This window comes from Camelina sativa, chromosome 5 (assembly GCF_030686135.1).
Source record: "Camelina sativa cultivar CO46 ecotype springtype chromosome 5, ASM3068613v1".
NCBI lineage: Eukaryota > Viridiplantae > Streptophyta > Magnoliopsida > Brassicales > Brassicaceae > Camelina > Camelina sativa.
This window is the reverse complement of record NC_141884.1, coordinates 1,261,810-1,275,854: the sequence shown is the minus strand read 5'-3', so window position 1 is coordinate 1,275,854 and position 14,045 is coordinate 1,261,810. Positions and strand designations below refer to the sequence as shown.

The 14,045-nt window shown below is 33.6% G+C and overlaps 2 protein-coding genes across 3 annotated transcripts; one reads left to right on the top strand and one right to left on the bottom strand.

The window, feature by feature from the left end:
- The first annotated feature begins 183 nt into the window (after positions 1-183).
- LOC104785467 (uncharacterized) lies at positions 184-2,637 on the top strand. Its single transcript, XM_010510691.3, has 9 exons — positions 184-287; positions 378-497; positions 585-912; positions 989-1,385; positions 1,490-1,589; positions 1,691-1,750; positions 1,853-1,936; positions 2,016-2,123; positions 2,208-2,637. The coding sequence occupies exons 1-9, from the start codon at positions 216-218 to the stop codon at positions 2,514-2,516; spliced, it is 1,578 nt and encodes a 525-aa protein (XP_010508993.2). The 5' UTR covers positions 184-215; the 3' UTR covers positions 2,517-2,637.
- A 471-nt stretch (positions 2,638-3,108) lies between these two features.
- LOC147943159 (expansin-A4-like) lies at positions 3,109-6,662 on the bottom strand. Of its 2 annotated transcripts, none has more exons than XM_087512921.1 (3): positions 6,248-6,662; positions 5,844-6,162; positions 3,109-3,819 (listed from the first exon to the last, which is right to left on the bottom strand). In XM_087512921.1, exons 1-3 carry the CDS (start codon positions 6,390-6,392, stop codon positions 3,510-3,512), a joined length of 774 nt encoding a protein of 257 aa, XP_087369047.1. In that variant the 5' UTR covers positions 6,393-6,662; the 3' UTR covers positions 3,109-3,509. The 2 variants fall into 2 exon arrangements, with proteins under 2 accessions (XP_087369047.1, XP_087369048.1); XM_087512922.1 differs by lacking the exon at positions 3,109-3,819 and adding an exon at positions 3,901-5,061 and having other exon boundaries at positions 6,248-6,564.
- Between the last annotated feature and the right edge of the window lie 7,383 nt (positions 6,663-14,045).

Sequence of the window (14,045 nt, the reverse complement as noted above, 5' to 3'; positions counted from 1 at the left end):
CCGTTGTTCCGGCGAGTCTCATGTGACTTACATTATCCTTGCTTAACAAACTCTAGTGACCCAAAAACAAAAGTCAATAACTGTTAAAATACTCTTTAATTTTTGTAACTACTCAATTCTCCTACCGACCCTTTTAATGGCTCCCACGTTTCACTCTAATCATTCTCTTTCTCTACTTAGTCCCGTTTCCTTCTTCTTCTGTTTCTCTGATACTCATGAAATTTGAGGAATTACTCATGGAAGCTTCACAGCAACATAGTAACAAGAGACATGACTTAGAGGAAGGAGTAAGTACCTCTGTTCATAAAAAAAGACTCAAAACTCTGTATTCCAATTGTTACTTATACGATTTTAAATGTTTGTATATGTTTATGTAGGTAATGCATCTTAAAGAGAGACTAGAGGAAGAAGAAGCAGTAAAGAGAACTCTACAGGCTGCTTTCGATGGCTCAGTTGTGTCTCTTCCAAGTATCTCCTCACTGTTTCTTCCACCTCAGGTAAAACCAATACTCATACCTCACATAATACTAACTATTTCCTAATGAAGTAATGATCAAACAATTAAGGTCTTTGCTGTCTAATAGTTTTCCGAGCTTATACAAGAATTAGCCGTCGTGGAGACAGAGATTTTATGTCTAGACCGAAAAATCGAGGAGCTAAAGCTTAAACTATATTACGAACAGAGACAAAGGCAAGAGATGCAATTGCAGATGACCGAGCAGAAGAGGACAGTGGCAAGGCAGAGCCACGTGAAACAGAGTACTCTGCCTCTAAAACATGATCTTCATCAACGATCATTGTCTCATTGTTACCAACGCTCTACTCTAGACGCTGTCTCAAGTACTCATTCAAGGCTCTCGTTTTCTTATGCTCCCGATTTCTTAGATGCCACGTCTTCAGGTGGCTTCACAGGTAATGTAGTTTGCTTATTCCGAATGTTTTTGTATAAGCTGCATATTTCACTCAAGGTCATGGTTTTGATGAGCAGATGAATTTGATGGAGTATCGAGGATGCAAATGGGTAGAGTAAGAAAAGGGCTTCGACTTGTGGAAGTGAAGACTAAAGACGACCCTAACGAAGTATCTGAACAACTCATCAACTGTCTCATAGGCATTTACTTGGAACTTAATCATGTTTCATCAAAGACCAAAGGGGATATCGATGTCTCGCTCTCGAGAAGGCCCTCTTCTTGTAGCCGGAAATCAAACACATATAGTTATTACCAAAATGCAATGAATCTTGATCCTTATCACGTATTGCCAGACTCGAGCGGTGGAGTCACCAGAGACATTGGCCCTTACAAAAACTTCATCCACATTTCAAGAAGTTCCATCGATGTGACCCGTTTCACCCACTATTGTTCACCGGCTGTTCCACGCTTGAGGTGTTACTTTACATTATGTGAATTCACCATACAGAATGATCTCATCGAATAGTATTATATAATTCTTGATGAAATTGGTTTATTGACGCTCTGTGTGTTAGCAGTGTTTTGATGGAGAAACTATCGGAGGTGGATTTGAGTTTTTTGACCTACAAGCAAAAACTCGCCTTCTGGATTAATATCTATAACGCATGTATCATGCATGTACGCCACATTCTACAAAACAAATTATAGAATTCTTATATAAGATATCATCACACATAGATCAAACTAAAAATCGGATTCTATGTTCCAATATATGATAGGCATTTCTTGAGTATGGGTTACCATCGTCGCACAATAGACTACTTACCTTGATGAACAAGGTAACTTTTTTGATGAGAGAACTCTAGATGTTATCTCTACTTGTAGAAAATTTTCAGAACTAATGATGGCCTTTGTTAATTTTTTTTTTTTTTTTTTGGCAGGCTTCACTCAACGTTGGTGGTATAGTCCTCAACGCTCTGGCGATAGAACATTTCGTCTTGCGACATCCTTGTGAACCAGAACATGTAAGTGCATTCCATTTCAATTCATACATATAAATAGAATCAATTACCACAATAGAGCTAATCAACATCTTCATGAAAGGACTCGCTTGATGAGAAAGAAACTCTCCTACGACACACTTATGGTTTAGGATATTCAGAGCCCAACGTGACATTTGCGCTTTGCCGTGGAAGTTGGTCTTCACCAGCAGTAAGTGGACAAACAATATTGTTTATCTTAATCGGTTATTACTCAAATATTTAAAAATAATGAGATAATTATAATTATGTGCAGCTTAGAGTTTATACAGCAGAGGAAGTGGTGAACGGTTTAGGGAGAGCAAGAGTGGAGTATTTAGAAGCCTCCGTGGGTGTTTCAAGCAAGAAAAAGATTGTGGTTCCACAGCTTCTGCAATGGCACATGAAAGATTTTGCGGATGATATTGAATCCCTTTTGGAATGGATATATAGCCAGTTGCCTCGATCAGGGAACCTAAAGGGCCTGATTATGGAATGTTTGAAGAGAAAAGCAAAAGTCCCTTTAGCTAAAATGGTAGAGATTCAAACATATGGACACGAGTTTCGTTATCTATTGTCATTGTAAAGATGAGAGATCCTTATCTTGAATAGAATAACAATATTTGGTAACTTCTCTCTCGGATGTATACAACATTCTCGTTAGTCTGTAATTTAAAAATAAATTAAAATATAATTTCATATGAACACTTTGACGAAATAAACAAAATAATATTCAACAATTCAAAATGTTTAAACAGAAGCAGCGAAATTTACTCCGATGCTTTCATCAATTAAATCAAACTTTTAAAGTGGAGTAATAGTATAAATTATTAAAAATATATAATGGAAATGAGTATAAACTTTAGATAAATTTGTAAGTGGAGAAGACATGTTCCGTTCATATCACCAAAAAGGAAAAATGAATACCAAGTAGAACGACTTGTGGACTTATGTTACGTTTTGCATCAAATGCTGTCGGAAACACTTTTTTTTTTTTTACTTTATAAATACATCGGTCAAAAAAATCAAATCCCACTTATTAAAGGCAATTTAATAGACCGATAGCCATTGAATTATTCTTGTTTCTAAGTGGGATCCCCGTGGATCTATCACTAACATGAATTAACTTAACAAAAACTGTGTTGTTTATGGCGTCAGAAAGAGTAAAAAACAGAAGATTCGTAAAAAAGTATCATAATACAACCATGTTCTTTTTTAGATTACACAGAAATTAAACGTTACAAGTTGTAACTTACAACCAAACTAACCATGTAAAATACTTTTGAATAGCTGCGGGCTGTTACAAAAATTTTCTCACAGCCACTTCAGCTACTCTCACTTTCTCTTTCCATTTCCCCCTTTACCACTCACACAATTAAAAACACCAAACCCCAAAAACATCACAACAAAAAAAAGTGAAAACACACAAAAGTCAAAGATACTTTCCCCCATATATGAAAACTAAAGAAAAAAAAAGAGGAATAGCGAAATTAGCGGAGAGTTTTCTTTTGTCTCGAACCACTTTAATATTTTTTCGATTTCCTCCAAATTTTCGAGTTACTCGAAACTCGGTACTTAATTAAACCCTGAAATTCTTCCCGACAAAGGTTTGACCAAACTGCCAGTTAGAAGGAACCATGTTCCACGTAGTAGATGTCCTACGGTCACTGCCTGTGACGCGGAATGACAGTGACTGACCAACCAAAACAGCGTTTGATTGCCAGTTTTGACCCCAGTTCCTGCTCAAACTCATCCAACCAGTCCGTGAACCTTTCACGTTTGCCCTCACGATGTCTCCTGCTCCAGCCACGTTAGTGATCAGAATCAAGTTGAAGTAACGGTGACCGTTGGTCGTGAACCTTATTCCTCCTCTCTTTCTACAAGGCACCCTACAAACAAACAATAACCAACATTTCACACTCGTTTAGTCACTCACTTACATGTCAATAAATTTTGGAAATTAGTAATAAATTAATTTGTGCATTAGACACATCATACAAAAATGCTTCTAAATGATTTGTAAGACCATCATTAGTGGTGAATACTCTTAGGGGTACTCTCTTGTTGGACCCCAAAAACAGAATATTAAATCCATTTTCGAGTCCAGTTTAGTGAGTATCGTTACTTCTGATAGTAACTGAAGCAACACCCCGAGAAACGCAACGTGGCGTTTTTTTATTGGTTCTAAGAGAAATATAAAACTTAATTATTTTTGTTTCCATTTTTTTTTTCTTTCCGAATCTCTCTCTCTCTTCTCTGTCGGGTGAAAGGCGATTTGGGTGGCGATTCTTGCGAATTCCGGGAAATTCCATCGATTCAGACCGAATCTGATGAATTTTCCGGCTAAATATGGAGGATGATGGCAAGCAGAGGCGATGGCGAAGAACAAACGGTGTAACCCTAAGATGATGACGCTTCGGTTCTGAAGACAAACGACGGCGGAGGTTTCAGATTGGTGGAACAACGAAGGCGGAGGTTTCCGGGGGTCTAAAGCGGACGGCGAGGTTTCAGAATCGTGGTCTTTGTATAACTGTATCTGTCTTTCCCGTTTCGTTTGATTTTTTATTTTCTTCCTCTGTTCTAAACGATTATTATGATTATTATCTGATCTTCTATTGGCTAACAAATTGATGGGTGAAGGACAAGGTAGTTAGATGATAGACTTTGTGTTCTTTTGTACCGATTTAGAATCCTTGATTTTTGTTTCAAGGTTTGAGAAAGTTTATGGGAAATAATCGATTTTTTGTTGGAAGGTTTCGTCATTTGATTGATACTTGATAAAATGAAAGGATAGGGGCTTTTGTATTTGGTTGATGAAGCATGGTTTGATTATGACATGGAAATTTCAAAGCTTGTTGATTGTTGTTGGTTGGTTTCTGGCTTTGCTTGATTTCTGAGAACTTGGATGAAATAATATTCAAAAAGTTGCAGTCTTTGTAGCATTTTAATCACTCCTGTGATGCTACTTTGCTTGCCCTTTCTGGTTCATCACATTATTCTCAAAAGCTTAGACTGAGCAGTGTTGGTTCATCACATTATTCTCAAAAGCTTAGACTGAGCAGTATTGGTTCCTCTGTTGTTTCTTGGAGGGTTTGACTAAAGGCAACTGAGAAGATTAGGATTTTTTTAATCTGATTCACAAGGGAGAATAGTTGAATCAGCTGTGTCTATTGAATCTATTTCTGGAGACTTTGTTTGGATTCTAAATGACAACTTAGATCAGTTTGTGCAGGTATGTCCAGTTTGTGCGGTTAGGGTGGGTGTTGATATGGTTGCTCATATAACCCTTCAGCATGCTAATATATTCAAGATATCCTTTTTGTCTTCTCAAGTCATAGAGACAAACTAGTAGATCAAATGTTGACAAACATTTAGGTTTCAATTCTTTTCAACTCTTATTGTAAAATATGTGAACTATTTTGAATTTTGTATAATATGTTTAATATTCCAAAGTTTGTAAAATATGTTTAAGATTCCAAAGTTTTATGTAATATAAAAAGTTTAATAGTTGTTTTGTCATTTTAGATTATTAAAGTTTGATAATTACTAAATACAAATTAAAAAATTATTATTTAAAAAATTGAGCAACCTTCTTTGGGTTCTCTAGTAAAGGAATGATTTTGCAAAAATACTCTTAGGGTTGCTTTACTTAAATTAGTATTAATTATATGATTAATTAATTTGAGAGTAACTTAGGAGAGGTACTCCACTAATGATGCTCTAAGAAGTTTTTGACTTCAAGTATTAGTTTAAATATTTAAAATTACCTAAAAGATCATCTATACTCCCGTTAAAATAGAACACAAAAATGTCAACAATGGCCTCCACTAATTGTTTATTTTTGTGTGCTAGTTATGGTCTTATTATCTTGTAAATATTGGCAAGACCCTAGACTATTAAACAAGATGAGTACCTGCGGTATGAGACTGGGACAATGCCAGCGCGATATTGAGCGATCTTGAGGAAGACAGGCATGGCTAGGTCGAAGTGTTCACGTGGCGGGTTGCACCATCCTCCGTTGTCGCTGGGCTGAGCCAAGTTTGGTGGGCAGAAGTTGGTTGCGGTGATGAGGATCGAAGGACTACCTGAGTGGCACCATTGAGGGTCGTTGGCGCATTTTAGCTCAAAGCAGGCTCCACAACTCATACCGTTGTTAAACAGCGCCGTGCTCAAAGCTGCCGTGTTGGTCCCGTACCCTTGGCTGTATAGGTTACCGTAACCACAAGCTCCTCCTGTAATTAATTAAACCCATTTCGTTAAGATATAATTTAAACAAAAAGTTACTCAAGTATATATGCTCTGTTTTGATGGACTGACCCATAGTGCCGGAGGCGTCGCTGCCACCGTAAAAAGTGGCGTGTGCGTTTTGCCATGAACTGCCGGAGTAAACGCCGGGGATTCTAGCGTCGGCAAGGTTAAAAAGGACAAATGTGGTAAACAGAATTGCTAGTTTAATAGCCATTTTTGTGTGTGAATTATCAAAAAAAAAAAAAGAGAGTTCTAAGTTTTACTATTGAGGGTTTTGATAAAGGAGAAAATGAAAGAAAGAACAAGAGCGGTTTCGAGCTTGCGCTCTTGTTGTAGAGAAAAGAGTTAAGGTTTGTTAATTGGAGAAGAGGATGGTGGAAGAAGAAGGAGTGAGGTTCGGTATTTATGGAGGGAAGGGAACTCCAAAGTTAGAGTAAGAGAGAGATATTATTGGCTAAGACTCTTTTTAATTTTCCTTTTTGTCAAAATTTAACTTTTAAAAAACAGATTACTAATTCTACGTAAGGTGGAGGTAGGTTTGTAACCGTTTCGTCATAATTAAAAAAATATAATCTCATTTTAAATAGATACTATAATGATACTTTAAAAAATTATCTCATTGATTCCTGCTGGTTTAAAAAAACAATTGTGACGACTTGGAAACTTGATAATTTTTCTATTAAAAAAACAATTTTTTTTTAAAAAGTTCGACAAAGAATATCGGAGTTGACCTTATTTGAGGCGTTTCATACTTATAAAGTTATAATAAGAGATTATACTTTATACTAATGCATAAATTATGTTTGTTTTGCTGACCAAATAAATGCATTACATATATATAAGCCTTTAATATGTTCTTGACTCTGCTCGTTTTTACACTTCTTTACTTGCGCGGGTAGTCTTGTTCAAAGGTGAATTGTCTTATGACATGAATCTACTACGTACAGATTCTCTCTTCTTTTCTTGAAAATAATGATTCTAAAGTAAATACACTGATGGCAAAAAGAACTATAGCTAGTACACTTCTATCAGAAATGACAAAACGGTTACAAACCATCCTCCACCTTACACTTTTATAAATTGATATTTGCTCTTTTAAAATCCACCACAAATATTATGAAATCTCGTCTGAGATAGTGAGACATCAGAAAACTACAGAGTAAATATCCAAAAAAATATAGGACTCTCTGTAGTAAGTGTGAGTTATATTGGTTTTTTAAAAATGAAGTTTCAAGTGTGAGACTATTACTAATCGGGTTTAAGTAAAAGAGAGAAGAAATTTGGTTTGCTTAAAAAACAAGTTGTAGCCATCAATCACGAAACGGAATTTGCTAAGCTCAACAGTATCGCCATCATTACTACTTTACTCTTTTTACTTAGTCCTAAACCCTTTTTCTGTTTTTTTCATGCATGCCATTGCCATTTGTTGCCACTACTTTCACATCTTTAATTTTGCCAAAAACTCAAAATTAACCTCAATTATTAATCATTCGTTATGATAATTACTAGTCTCATTTTTACGATTCAACTTTTACATTGGCGCCAAATTACATACCCCCTAAATTCAAGAATTTTCACTTTAGGATGAGGTAGAGAAAAGACTCCCACTTACATAGAACAAAAAAGTGAATTTTTATTTTGGTTTTATATTAAAAACAAGTTTCAAAAGAAAAGAGGAAAATTAAAATATATGGACCCAAATTGCCGCATTCATCGGACCACGTATCGCGCCGTGCATTAGCCGTACGTAAAGTGGATACACCCGAACCGGCCCGATATCTCTCGGATCTATTCGGTCAATGTTTATGTCACGAAACTGTCAAGCTTTTCTCCACTTCTTAGTTCTCACTTGAGAAAAGTCCAAAGCCTCATTCATATCTCCATCCATTCAACATTTCTTACTTAGCCCCATATTACAATATTTTAATGCTTATTGTGTTTTAGACTATTTTCTTTTATTCAATTAAATTTTCTATTACTAGTTTTTTTTTTGTATGTTGAGTTATAAACATAAGTCATAAACTCATAACTAGTTTACTTTGAACGCTTGAGAAGCAATGGACGACTATAGAGTTAGGACTTTAATAAGTGTTTCTATATATATTTAAATCACAGCTTCAATTATTAGTAAGTAACATCTCTTATAAACTACTACTGATTAGTTTTTAATATTTAGCTACATGATCATATTTCTTTTATTTCTTGTTCAAAAAAGAACATGCACACTAACTCACTTTAATCTTTTTATGCATCCGGCGCGCCACCATCATCAAAAACATCAAAACCTAATAATACTATAAAATTTGAGGATCGTAAGCATCAAATTCAAGTAAATGTCCTTAGTTTCCCTAATAATAAAAAAAGATGTTGGATAGTGAAATTTTAGAAAATGAAATAAAAAATAAGATAAGTGTCTCAAGTGAAAGAGATAATTGGAAAAAGAGGAAAAACAGTAAGAGGCGGTGACCGTGAGAAGAGGATATCAGAGGATGGCGATGACAAGGCATATCTATGCACCAACCAGATCTTCTTGTATCTGCCACGTCAGTCCAATATGTGCCAGCTTCTCAAATCTGTTATTCTGTATGATTTTAGGTTGAAGAAGTTCTAGATGGACTTGTTTGGTAAGTTACAGACGATACGTGGACGTATCAGTGTATCACGGTTCACGTATGGTTACAATTTTAGAAAGTGTGAATAGCAAATTATAGGTGTATCCGTGTGTGTATGACTATGAAGTATATTATCTGTCTTTTTTTTTGTAAGAAACCATTTTATTGCGAACACAAACAATTACGAAGACATAAGATACCGAAAATGTTTCTATCTTAATTTTTATTGGTGCAATCCCAAAATAATCAAAAATGTGTATTTCAAAAGCAATTATATTTTTGCCCTAATATATTTATATGCACACTAAACTATTTAGTATTAACCTAATAATATTTATTTTTCAATAATTAAAAGGTTCATGATAGAATTAAATTCGTATGTTCTCTTGCGTCAGAATCAGAAATCAGAACATTTTAGATGATCTCTACACAAATGTCACTAAAAACAAAATTATATACATATATATTTGGCATTTCATACTTGCCGAGTTAATCTCGGCGACGTGTTGGTTTAATACAATTTGTGATTTAATGTATATATGTACTACATCCAAAATACACATGCAGGCATAGTAGCTTGAGAAGCCTTTATCATGAGAACACAAATGCACTTGCATGTGAATTAAGTATCTACCACTCCTCTCCCAACAAATTCTCGTCGTTACATTTATTTCGTTTCAGCATGTAACATTAATTATATTCAGCATCTTTTAGTATTTCTATATTTTTAAATAAAAAGTAATTCGGGCTGAAACCTGACTAATATTCCGAATACGTATAGCCGTCGATTTTTAATGAAACCATACTAGCAAGCTCTGTGCGAAGTAACCACCAATCTTGCTTGATAAACCATAACCCAAACCATTTTTGGAAAATAATATAGTTAATGATGGATTGATGGTCTTGCTTAATAGTGGCTATTATTATATCAGATATAAATTATAATATATTTGAGCAGTGTATGATTGTTTGAATGTTCATTGACAAGTGTTCTATAATATTTAATACTTAGGCGTAAAATATAAGTACGTGTAGATTGCTGATTGAGCTAAATTCACGCAACACATTATATCATGACCAAATTCTTTCATTAGTGAAAGTATAATTACATCGTGCATCTAGTTTATACATTCTTACCGATAATATAAATTTATTTACATAATAATTTCTCCAGTGAACAACAGACTATTCGAAATCCTCAATGAGAATGAAAAAAAAAATCTATGTACCGCCTGTTATTTGAGTGAGCAAAACATCTTAGAATGCTATATTTTACACATATATATCGTTTGTTGTTTAATCTAAATTTATTTACACTCTCTTTGAAGATCATACAGTCAATACTATGTAAGAGTAACGAGTAAATCCTACTCAAATTTAGAAATTGAGAACATTGGAACATCACTTATACGAGAGGGTGGGGTCATGAATCATGAGTTGATATATAAGTGGGGAAAAGAGAATTTGTAATTGCCAAAAAAGTTAATTGATACCACACATGCTATGTCCACAACCACATTGTAAGAAAGATTCCCCTCGAAACCTAGCAATAATTAAAAACAAGGAGATCTATAGTTATTTCTTCAAAAAATTCAGTTTACAAATAAATAAGTTAAACATTTTCTTTTGACAGCATCTTTACGATTATAGAAACATCGTTAAAAATGTAAATGTTAGCATTTTCACTAAGGGTTATATAAGTTATTTTTCGCGACGAATTACATAAAGTAAACGCTACTTCATATTTTCGGAATTTTTGGGCAAGCTATGGTGACATATTGGGGGGGGGTCTATGTTTAAAAAAGAAGTGGATTCCTTTGAAACCACCACGTGAGGTCATTAGAAAAAACTAAAAAAGCAAAACATGTCATGTATAGATTGGTGATACTAAAAGAAGAAGATCTCGTGGCTACATATGTTGAAAGGGTTTGAGATTTCATGATGTTACGTTCGAAGAGGATATGATGACAATAGGCAACGCGAGGAGTTTTGTCGGCTTCATATATGGTTGTTTTACCATGGTTTATTCTGGCATATATACTTGAAGACATTTCTAACTAGTTAATAAGAGTGAGTTCCGCACCGACACTCTAAGTAAGGAAGTGGTAGACAAATTATTTAATAGTAAATATACAAGTGTTTTATTTGGGATACTATGAGTTTTGTTAAGTATTTAGTTGATTTACAGGGCCACGATTGATATAAAAAACTTATATGGTGCCAACTTAGTTTTGGCCTAGTGGTGAAATTTGAAAATGATCATCGCATTAGTATAATTTCCCTCGCGCATGCTATGGCTATTTAGGGGCTCTAGTAAGATTTAAAAACAAAAAAACGTTTGATAGAGTAAAATCAATCATGTAATAAAAAGGTTAAAACCCCTTAATTTAAGGTTAAGGGATTGGACCAAAAAGGACCATTGCTAAATTTGTGTCTCCCATTTACATGCATCGATGTCTCGCACTCATACTGATTAGGCTTTACGCAACACTCTCTTTTTGCCAAAGATTAGATCTCAAGTTTTGTCACAAAATTTGGAATCCTATATATCTGTTCACCTTTTGTTTTTTTTTTTTTCATTTCATTGGATTCCTGTATGTAAGTTTCAGTTTCAATTCACATATGTATTTCTTTATATGGATAACAGCTGATAAATTATTTTCTCCAAACATTATATTTATTTCGAATACATTTTTGACTATTTATATATTGTTCCTCTATAAATTCTACAAAGTGAATGATTGACCCTTTTGGGCTACTGTCAGACTGATCACTGTTATTGTAATTGGGTTTTTCATTCATCAGTTTTGTCAGTAACCAAAAACTTTGAACTCCGGTTCCAATAGGATTAAAACAATTTGATTAGTTATATTAACTACGTATACTTACATCACTACATTAATTATATCACTAACAAAAGTGATATATATGAAATATTTTTTTTTTCTTTTTTTTTGAGAATATCAAGCTTTACTTCTAGTAGTGTTGATTGGAATATCTTGCTTTTTTTTTTGTTTATTACGATATATGAGCACGTTGCACGTACGATGGTTTTGCTTAAGAAACAAGCCAAGTTATATAGGACATATATTGATTTGCTTTATCTTGAAAAAGTACCTATCAACTAACTTAACCTCCATGACGTTATCTTTAGTTAAGTTCACTTTTGTCTCCGTATATGATTTCTTTAACTTGAGATTCTTAGAAACCAACATCACCTTTGTTCTCATTTTGTTTTTGTTTGACCTATTGAAATAGTTTTTTTTTGGGGTTCAAGCAAGCAACTGAATATTGAAAATTACTTATTATTATCAGTTCAACGGCCGAGAAAAAAAGTTTGAGAGAGAATTTAGTTAGCTAGAGAATCAACTAAAACACTTGCTTCTCTTGGAACAAAATCAAGCTTGATGAATCAAATAGGTCGGAGCAAGCTTGGATGTTTTTGCCTAAAAGTTAAATATATCTTGGTGTTGCTCACTCCCAAGTCCCAACCATTTTCTCTTTAATGTGAATTGTGATACTTGGTCGATGATTCATTTTGCGGCAAACTTGGTCTTCCAATGATCGAATGAGACGCATTAATAAAAGTTTTAAACTGTCATTAATATAACCTTTTCTGAAATTTAAAAGCTGATTTTCCTTACTTAACTCCACTACTCTGCAATTTGTAGACATCTATCAAAAGCTTTAAACCTTGGAAAAACCCTTTTTATTTATTCTTTTGGAAAATTTCGATACGTATTCTTTATATATAAAAAAAAAGACAAATCTTCTTCAATTAGTAGTGTCACTAGACTCACTATGAACATATATGTTTTGTGATTCATCTTGGTTTTTTAAGAACGTGTACTCTTCTCTTGCGAATAATAAGATATCAAATCATTTCCGAAACCCATTTGTGTCATAATACATATCAAAGGATTCCAGACATCTCTGTGTTTTCACTTCTTTTTTGTGTGTGATAAGAGCCCAAGTGAAAAAATCAAAAATGAAAAGAAAGAAGTAGCAACGAAGACATAAAATGAGGAATTGGGCCAAAAAAGGAATTTCTATAACGAAAATGAAACAATGCAGGTTAAGCCCAACCAATCAATAAAAGAGATCTGAAACATCAAAATAGTAAGAAGGCAACATACCAACATAACAAGAATATACGCTATTACAAGTTACGGTAGATACGCTAAACAATTATGCTAAGACAAAAGGTTAGATAAGTTTTTCAATCTTTCTCTGGGACATAGTTTGACTGACCATTGTTAATGTCTTCAATGACAAAACAAATACTTAGTTTCCATGTTTCTAACTGATTTGTGGTACCAAATTCTTATATATATAAATAGTTATATGATTATATCTGAGTAATTTTGTCTTTATGTAAAATTTTGATATTAGAAAAAGCTTATTAGAAGAGAGAATTTAAAATAATCTATACAATATAGGTTCTCGGTCCATCAAATATTTTTAGTAGGATTACGGTTCGGTTTAGTATTTTTAACGGGTTAGTTAACCAAAGCAGACCTAATTTATCAGTTATCACTGCTAATTTCTTATGAATCTAATTCTGAATTCATATCAAATGCTGCAATTGAGGTGAGATATTTTCAACCAAAAAAAAAATTTGAAGTAAGATCATTTACGTGTTGAAATGTAGACCATTATATTCGTTCGTTATATATATGATTTTTTTTTCTTTTTTTTTATCTACACAAATTGAAGAAGAAATAAACGAATACCGTCAGAAGCTCTCATTCCTATAAATAGAAGCAATGTCTTTATGTAAGCAAAGATAAATATATAATGGTAATGTTCTTGGATTCAACATATTTAACCTCGTAACGGTTGAACTTAGAGCTCATTTATCGAGATTTGGTCTTCCATAGTACTTACTAATTTTACATCATCAGATGCATGAACACAAGCATTCTAATGCAAAAGGGCAATTTCAGTTTCAAGTTAAAACTACTAAAGGTTTATCAATTGCTGCATTGCGTAGGAGAAATAGTTTGATATTAATATTCAAAGAATGGAACACATCTCTCTACTTAGTGCAATTTATAAATAAAAAAAGCGCAATTTTTAATCACAAAAATTTGTTTATAGGCTTTATAATTTTGAGCATTTGAGGCATTATTTGTGATCTTATGTTTGTGGAATTTTGATTGCATTACGTTGATTTCGATATCAAAAGGTCTTTTATAAAATTAAAAAAAAAGCAATGTATCGTCAAAAAAAAAAAAAAGCATAAAAATAATAAA